We start from the raw sequence: 8,735 nt of genomic DNA on the forward strand, positions 1-8,735 counted from the left end.
ATATATATATACAGTATATATATATATATATATACATATATATATATATATATATATATATATATATATATATATATATATATATAAAACCATTCATTATTTTCTCATTTGTTTATTAATTATCTCGGCACACTCCATAATACAAGTACAATGTATAATGAAATTAATTAGAAAATGTGAAAAACAGCAATTAAAAAATATATAGTACCGGTATTGTATATTAATAAATGTTTTAAAAAAAAGTTAAAATAGTTACATTTAAAATGTATAAAAAGAAGGATAAGAATAAAGAGATGTAACTTTTTCACTGAGATGAGCATGACTAAGGTGATGATGAGTGAAGTGGTGATAAACTATCAGTTACTTTGAGGAATAATCCGACGGTTATTTTCTTCATTATCTTTTACTTGAAACATTTTCTGAGTTCTGATCTGAGAATTCACTGTCTAATGCAGAACGAATAGAAAAAAACCAACATATTTGTGATGGTGAAAGGTTTAAACCAGTCTGCTACCTAAAAAATAAAAGTGGCAAACTGATCAATCCTAACCCACCTTACTGACATTTCTTAAATGTTTTTGTGTAGGACACAGAGCTGTTGGAGCTGAGGGAGACCATCGAGGCTCTGAAATTCAGGAATGAGGAAGCCCAGGCTGTCATACAAGGAGCTTTAAACAACCCAGATAACATGAAAGGTTTGGAGATGATCTCTCCGTTTCCTTCTGTCTCTCTGCACACCTGACTGTGTATCTACACGGTTGCCTCTTGTGATGTTGAGTTTTCTCATTTGGCAGACGTGCAGATTCGACGTCAGAACTCATGTGAGAGCATCTCCAGTCTCAACAGCCTGACCAGTATGTCGAGTATGGGCAGCTTAAAGGACCAAGATGCCAAAAAGAAAAAGAAAAAGAGCTGGGTAAGAATGCACACTGCATGTGAAGCCGTCTTTTACTCTCACGTTTGTCTATGCTCAGCTCATTCTCCGTAGTGATAATGACATAGTAGTAAGTATGACCAGTCTCTTCCTCCTCTGTGTTGTTATTTTTCTGCTCTAGGTCTTTGAGGTGAGTGCAGTCATTGTGTCCCTATAAAGCCTCCATATATTTTTTTCACACAGCATTATGGGCCATATAAAACTGCAACACAATGACTTCCTACACTGCTGACTGGCTGTCTGTTCTGTAATTATTCATTTGAATGGATGGCTGTTATTCAGTCAGAGTGGCAATCAGCAGAAATGATGGTCCCTAAAAAGTATAGCTCTCAGTTTAATCATCAAGACAATAGATTGCAGTTTTCAAATTATGTTTTTCCTCATTTACAACATTGCTTTATGGTGTATTTTACACTTCATTAAAACATTTTATAACCTTATCTCAAGTAATACTTATCGAGCTTTCACACTGCCGTGCAATAACTTTAGCTGTCAGGGCGGTTGTCAGGGTGGTTGTCAGGGCGGCTGTCAGGACGGTTGTCAGTGCGGCTGTCAGAGTGGTTGTTAGGGCGGTTGCTGTGCAGTAGTGTGAAACCAACTTTACTGATCCCACCACTGGGTACTAAATGTGCAAAAACATACACGGACTAAATAACTTTGACCTATTTGCAGAAAATTGAATGGAAGCTTAAAGGAATAGTTTCTCATTTTGATATCACTCTCATGTCTGTCTGTTAAATATGGAGCCTGCTAGCTTGGCTTAGCTTGATATTTAACAGACAGGGCAGTGGTAAATCTTCTCATCTCACTCATGGCAAGAAAGCAAATAAGCTTTTCTCAAGATGACCAACCACTCCTTTAATCTTTAGCATGTGTTAGATTAACAATCCTAATACCTCTCTTGGTACTAAATGTAGTAATTCATCAAATATTGGTTCAAATGTCAGTTTCTCCCTCTTTCTCCCTGTGTAGCTGAGGAGCTCCTTCAACAAGGCGTTCAGCATTAAGAAAGGCTCCAAAACGTACTCAGACATTGAGGAAATCGCGACCCCCGACTCCTCCGCTCCAAACTCGCCAAAGATGCTCCACGAGGGGGGAGAAGACGAAGAAAACCAGCCCTCATCCCTCAAAACCTCAGCCTCCGCCACCTCTTCTGTGTGAGTACCAATACACCTTACTCCAGCTCTCAGCTCAATAGTGAGAAAGCCAAAGTTTAGCCTTCATGAGTGACTGACCCAAATGTGTGCCTATTGTCACATCCAGGATCATGGAGACTACAGAAGAGGGAGACGGTGATGAAACAGCAGTATCAGACTTACGCTCAGAACTCTGGTTGAAAGAGAGAGAACTGACAGACATCCGACTGGAGGCCTTAAGCTCTGCACATCACCTTGAGCAGCTCCGAGAAGCCATGAACAGCATGCAGGTTTGTTTTGCCTGCGCATCTTCAATAAAACATTTACCTGAAGTATAAGTATAAATTATTTTAAAGTTCTTACCTCCCTATGTCCTAGTCAACGGTGGAGAACTTGAAGGCGGAGAATGACCATTTGAAAACAGCCTCCGGTCCAACCTCTTCTACTTCCCAGCCTTCAGGCCTGGCCTTTCTGCTGGGGCCCTCCATGAGACAGCCAATGAGTATGTCCCTCACCAAGTCCTTCAGCCTCAGCCTGAATGATTGTAAAGATCCAGGTCAGAGACAAGCATACAATTTAACTTATTTTAAGCCTAGCACCTGCACAGTATACAAAGTACACATGCAAGATATATTTTATTTCTCTGATTGTTTTCTTCACTCTTTCAGACGTGTCTCCAGTTGACACGTTAAGTGTGTCTTCCCAGCGGGATGAGGTGTGTGCACAAGTGCTTGTCCGCATTGGAGATCAAGCAGAGGTAAACACAGACAACCTTTTATAGACACAATATCCAGTAATGCCAACAGCTTTAAATCGAACAGCTGGAAGATTGGGCTCTCTTTTCTTCTCTCTTTCTCTGCAGGACGGTAAGCAGGAGTTCTACCTGGGCTCAGTGCCGGTCAGTGCGAGAACTGACTGGTCCTGTCTTGAATCTCTTATAGCTAAGACCTTCAAGGTATGTCCTTTTTTTCACTGTGTAGACATTAGTGGTTATAACAAATAGTGTAACTGTGTTTCGATAGATCAGTCCTTATTTATTTTCCTTTTTTGTTATTTTTTGCTAGGACTACCTAACTCAAGTGGACCCGAGTGCCAGCCTGGGTCTGTCCTGTGATTCGCTGCACATGTACCAGCTGACCCAGGGAGGGCAGAGGGTGATAGGAGGGGACAGACCTCAAGTCTCACCTTATCGTTGTCTCAGTGGTGGTTCCGCTCGAATACTTGTCACTTTGAAAGGTTAGTGTCCTCGAATGACTGTAGGAACTATAATGTGAGTTTTGCAAAAGTGTGTATAATCCATTTACCTTTGGATTGATTTCCTCCCTTCTAAGAAGCAAGGAAGCAGGTGTGATTCAAAATATTTTGACAAACAATAATCAAAGATGGTAATTGTGGAAAACAACTCTGAAGTTAGGGATTTATTGCGGATGTTCCTGTTTGGCAGCCAACCATGTCAGAGTGCCTGTGAATGCATTGATAGGGAGAGTATTGAAAGCAGTTCTTGCTCACCACAGTATTGACAGAAAATTAAGGCAACAAAATCATCATTTTTGATGGATTGCCTCACTCGAGCAAGGCTCAGTTAAATATTTCCACAATGAAAATAAATAGAAACAAGACTGTGTCTAGATGGAAGGAAATGTAAAACTGATGATAGGCTTGTGATTTGGAAATAGACGTGATTTGTAAATAAAGGGCTGAAACATTTTCCTGACATTTTTTGACATATACCATATTATTAAAAATAAATACATTCAATTTGCTTCTCCTCTCTCTCTCTGTCTCTCTCTCTGTCTCTCTTTCTCCCTCTTCCTCTCCCTGTCCCTCTCTCCCTCTCTCCCTCTCCCCTGTGTCTGCCCTTCTCTAGGTCTCAGAGAAAAATGCGTTGACTCACTGGTGTTTGAGACTTTGATTCCTAAGCCGATGATGCTGCACTACATCAGCTTGCTGCTGAAGCACAGACGTCTGGTTCTGTCTGGGCCCAGCGGGACAGGAAAGACTTACCTGGCTCAGCGTCTGGCCCACTACCTCCTGCAGCGCAGTCGGACAGACTCATCTGATGCCGACCATGAGACCTGTCTCCTCGGTAGCAGCGCTGCTGTCACCTTCAACATGCACCGTCAGTCACAGAAGGTAACCCATGACTTCAGAATTCTATCCGTTTTGGTAACACTATATAATAACCATCACTAATCAATGGTAAATTTATAGTTAATTAATCTTAAGTTGAAGAAGAGTGAATGAATGAATAATAATTATTTTATTGTTAACATGGACATGATTAATCCACCTGTCTTTGCTTTCACAGGAGTTGCAGTTGTATCTGTCGGATGTAGCAAATCAGATAGACCGAGAGAGTGGAGGAGAACTGCCGCTGGTTGTTATTATAGATGACATTAGTGATTCAGCAGCTATCACTGAGCTTGTTAACGGAGCGCTCACCTGCAAGTATCACAAATGGTGAGTCACTACAAACACTAACAGTATTTCACTACAAAGTTTAAATAGGATTTCATGAAAGTACATCATTTCATGTGTTGATGTTTCAGTCCTTACATCATTGGGACAACAAATCAGCCTGTAAAGATGACATCGAACCACAGTCTGCACCTTAGCTTCAGGTGAGCACAAAGCCAGAAATTAGATAACCAAATTTCTTTGATACCATTATTAAATACAAATAGGAGCTATTATAAAGAATAACATTTTTTTTTGCATATGACTACAGGATGGTAATATTCTCCAACAATGTGGAACCTGCTAACGGGTTCCTGCTGAGGTACCTGCACCGTAAAGCTGTGGAAGCCTACCAGGAGAAGGAGCAGGACTCCACACACCAGCAGGCTCTCCTCCGGGTTTTGGATTGGATCCCTCAGCTCTGGTACCACCTCCACACGTTCCTGGAGAAACATGGCACTTCGGACTTCCTCATAGGTGAGAGACAGTGGACACAGGGCGATTAAGGCAGAAAACCAGGGAATATGTGGGGATAATTGGATCTTAAACAGGAAATCAGCTAACATGAAATGTTGCATCCTCCAGGCCCCTGCTTCTTCCTGTCATGCCCTGTATCAGTAGCAGAGTTCAGGCAGTGGTTCATCGACTTGTGGAACCACTCCATCATACCGTACCTGCAGGAGGGAGCCAAAGACGGGATAAAGGTGAACACACATACAGACACCTTCTAAATTGTGATTAGTGCCAGAAACAACAAGAAATTAATTCCTTTAACTTTCTGTTCTCTCAGGTGCACGGGCAGAAGGCAGTATGGGAGGACCCAGTGGACTGGGTGAGAGGGACTCTCCCTTGGCCCAATGCACAGCAGGACCAGTCCAGGCTCTTTCACCTACCTCCCCCCAGCATAGGTCCTCCCAGTGAGGAGAAGAAGCCCCCCAAAGATACACCTCCACCCAGCACACTGGAGTCAGACCCACTGGTGAGAGTGAATGTTTCTGTTAAATTTGGGGACTAGTTGAGAGGATGCATAGATGTGAGCTGTCACTTATTCAGTTCATCAACAAAAAATATTTTTTATGATAGACTAAGGAGGTATTTTTTAAGGATTTGCAGCTCTTTATAGGCGCTAAACATTAAAAAAAATGCACTGAGGTTTTGCACAGGTCCAGTGTTTTCCAGACAACAACACTTAACACACATCAATAGAATAATGCATCAGATCTTGTTTAGTAACAATTAATGCACTACATCTGCTAATTTGCATCTGCTCTTAGTTTGAATTTATATTTATTTTAGATTTCCCCTTGGGCTCTGGAAAAATTGAGATGGGCAGCTCAGTATTTTCTAACATTTCACAAACAATTGTCTCAGCAATCATTGAAATGTTTGACAAGTGAAGGTCGTTAGTTGCCATAATGACTCAAATGTATTCCAAGAAATAGTCCATCTAAGCCAGGCTAAATCGAACCCTGTAAAGACAAAACATGTCTGTTAATCTAGTCTCTATGTCTCCCTTTGCTACCCAGATGGCCATGCTGCTGAAGCTCCAGGAGTCGGCCAACTACATAGAGTCTCCAGAGCGGGAAGGCTGTCTGGATCCCACTCTGCAGGCTACACTCTGAGAATAACATGCGACTGTTCGTCAAGCTACGGAACTACGGACTCTTTATTACGACTGGCGCAGCGGACGAAGTCCCAATGAGACTTTAAAGACACAATAATAAATAGTTTGCTCAATGAGCAGCGACAAAGCTAAATGTAAAGGATCTATCGAGAGAGTGATTGTGGACGAAGGGTTTGCTCAGCCCCGCTATCAGAAAGACAATTAAACTGCTTTAATAGGAAGCTGTGATGATCATGTCAGGGAAAGACTTGTCTCTTCTCTGCCCTCACTTTGTTCCAGATGGGTTGTTGTTGAATCTGCAAGTGCATGGTAACCGGAATAGTATGATGCAAAATATTACCTATAATCATATTGATCAAGACCCATTGTTTTCTTTTCTTTTTGACTGCCACAATGTTGACCACAAACTATTGGTGCTTGCTGTTACTGTTTTTTCTTTGGGAGCTAAATTTCAGAAAGAAATTCACCTCTGATTTCTTCAAAAGTAGGATCGTCACTTGACAACAGCCAAAAATGCACTTTATTTTCTACTTGTGGTAATTGGATTTTAGGAGGTTGTGTCAGTGACTGAGTATCATGCAGTTCATTAGTAATTCCTCTAGATAGCAGCATCTACCCCTGCCTCAGTGCTCTCCTGGTGTGCTTTCTGACTTATCAAAGGTGCTCCGTAGAATATAACAAACATAACAGAACCATGAAAATGGCCTTGAATGTTTTTTTTCTCTTTTTAGTTCAGCCATTGTGTCATTCATGGACTGAATTTCAGAACTATGAAACTGTAAGAGTAACATGCATGGGTGAATAATGAATAGAGTAATGAATTTGTTGAAAATGTCATCTTCTGTGCACTCAGTAGCTACTGGTTTCCTCCAGTAATATACTGATGTAACCACAGAAACTGGTATTGACCTTACTCAACATACATTATTGTAAACACGCAGAAAAAAAAGCCTGCCCAAACGGCCGACCATTTCTGGCTATGCTTGCATATACTCTGTATTTAGATATGGGTTTTAAAACACACAATTCTCTTGTGATAGATAAGGAAACAGCTTTGAAAATGTTGATTTTGTAGTATTTTATACTGAGTCATCTTCAATAATCATCTGTGTTCAGCAGCCTTCACCTAGTATACCTAACATGCCATTATCGACAGCAGCATTGCACTCTCGTCGTCCCTGTTTCGATCATTCCTCATCCATCATCCCACAAGGGGAAGTGGAGAACATCGGTTAAAAAAAACTGCCATCAAATGATAAGGATCTGTACAAAAACATTTTTTTTCCCTTCCTCATTCTTTATAACTTTGATAGCATACCTTTTTTCAAACTGTCGCAATCATTTTCTTTCTCACGCTTTGTTTTAAGAGTTACTTTAAGAGTAAGGGCTGAGGGTAAGAAAGGTTGAAACTCATTTTTAAGTGGCTTCCTCCTATTCCTTTCCTTTGTTTGTTTGCACATAATATATGTTAGAAAACTAGATTACAGAGAGTATTTATTGCTCACATCTTGACTGTTCCTGTGATGAAGGAAGAAAGCATAAAAAGATGTGTGAAAGGAGGAAACTGTAGAGATATTCTTAAACCTTTTGGCCCTGTGCCCCTTTGACCCTGAAGTACCTCAGACTGCCATATTCTATCCAGATGTTCCTCTACTTTCCAAACAGGGTGCTGATATAAAGTAGAGACATGATGCCTAAGTCTATCTGTGCCTGAAACACAATTTGGCCTGAAGCTGCTTTCGAGCTGCTCTAATCTACCACGCAGAGGCCTCGATTTAGAGGAAACATCATCACTTCCTCTCACCTCCTCTGATGTCACTTCAATGTTGTCACCTTGATGCCCAGATTTGGGTGGAAAGTGGCCATAAGCTGTTAGTTCAGATGATGCGTGTGTCAGTTAACTCTGCAATAGATGAGAATGTGTATCATGACTGGGCTGCTTGCATGCGATTTGACACATTTTAAATTTAAGTGCGGCATCTTTGTGGAGTTTCCTGAGAGTTGGAAACAAGTATAAGAGCAGATAATAGCCCGGAGATGTAATGTCGATGCATGTATCCCCTGCAGTGTTCCCAAAGTTTCGTTTTCATTGGACCTACCACACTTAACCTTATCATGGGAGGGATCTTTATTAACTGGATATCTTCCTCTTTTCATGTTGTTTTTAAGAGCAGATGTTGTTTTTATTATGCAAATATTTGTAAAGGTTGCTTTTCTCTTTTGTACATGACATCACTATTGTAAACACTGTAAATAGTCAGTGCATCTGCGACAACAATCACTAAAAAGTGTAGAGATCTAAGAAGGCATGGCCCCCTGTATGCAGAAAACGGGTGTCTTCAGTGGTTTTATTGTCTTCCTCCAGTGGGAAGGAGCACTTGGCTTAAAAGGGGGCCTAATAATGGTTGTATGGCATGTCTCTATAACCACATCAAATCCCATGTTTAACATTGAGCAATGGACACAATAAAGTCATGCCATTCTTTACATCACCACCTGTCTTGGCTGTGTTTGCATCATGTTATCCACTAGGTGGCGTTAATACTTCTACATCTTAACGTTATTAGACTGTATGAACATTTTA

The 8,735-nt window shown here is 40.9% G+C and overlaps 1 protein-coding gene across 4 annotated transcripts in view; it reads left to right on the forward strand.

Moving 5' to 3' along the window:
- nav1a (neuron navigator 1a) overlaps positions 1–8,621 on the forward strand; it is a gene marked incomplete at its 5' end in the record, with an annotated part of 68,874 nt that extends 60,253 nt beyond the window's left edge. For all 4 annotated transcript variants that reach the window (XM_083920304.1, XM_083920305.1, XM_083920306.1 and 1 more), the window contains 15 exons: positions 587–695; positions 795–916; positions 1,907–2,091; positions 2,198–2,360; positions 2,449–2,626; positions 2,739–2,827; positions 2,933–3,025; positions 3,135–3,306; positions 3,938–4,203; positions 4,379–4,530; positions 4,620–4,691; positions 4,799–5,004; positions 5,113–5,231; positions 5,318–5,506; positions 6,054–8,621. In XM_083920304.1, coding sequence (XP_083776430.1) covers positions 587–695; positions 795–916; positions 1,907–2,091; positions 2,198–2,360; positions 2,449–2,626; positions 2,739–2,827; positions 2,933–3,025; positions 3,135–3,306; positions 3,938–4,203; positions 4,379–4,530; positions 4,620–4,691; positions 4,799–5,004; positions 5,113–5,231; positions 5,318–5,506; positions 6,054–6,149 — 2,211 coding nt within the window. In that variant the 3' untranslated portion in view covers positions 6,150–8,621. The remainder of the gene's footprint in view (positions 1–586; positions 696–794; positions 917–1,906; positions 2,092–2,197; positions 2,361–2,448; positions 2,627–2,738; positions 2,828–2,932; positions 3,026–3,134; positions 3,307–3,937; positions 4,204–4,378; positions 4,531–4,619; positions 4,692–4,798; positions 5,005–5,112; positions 5,232–5,317; positions 5,507–6,053) is intronic.
- Positions 8,622–8,735: the final 114 nt, after the last annotated feature.

This window comes from Echiichthys vipera (assembly GCF_963691815.1).
Source record: "Echiichthys vipera genome assembly, chromosome: 9".
Taxonomy (NCBI): domain Eukaryota; kingdom Metazoa; phylum Chordata; class Actinopteri; order Perciformes; family Trachinidae; genus Echiichthys; species Echiichthys vipera.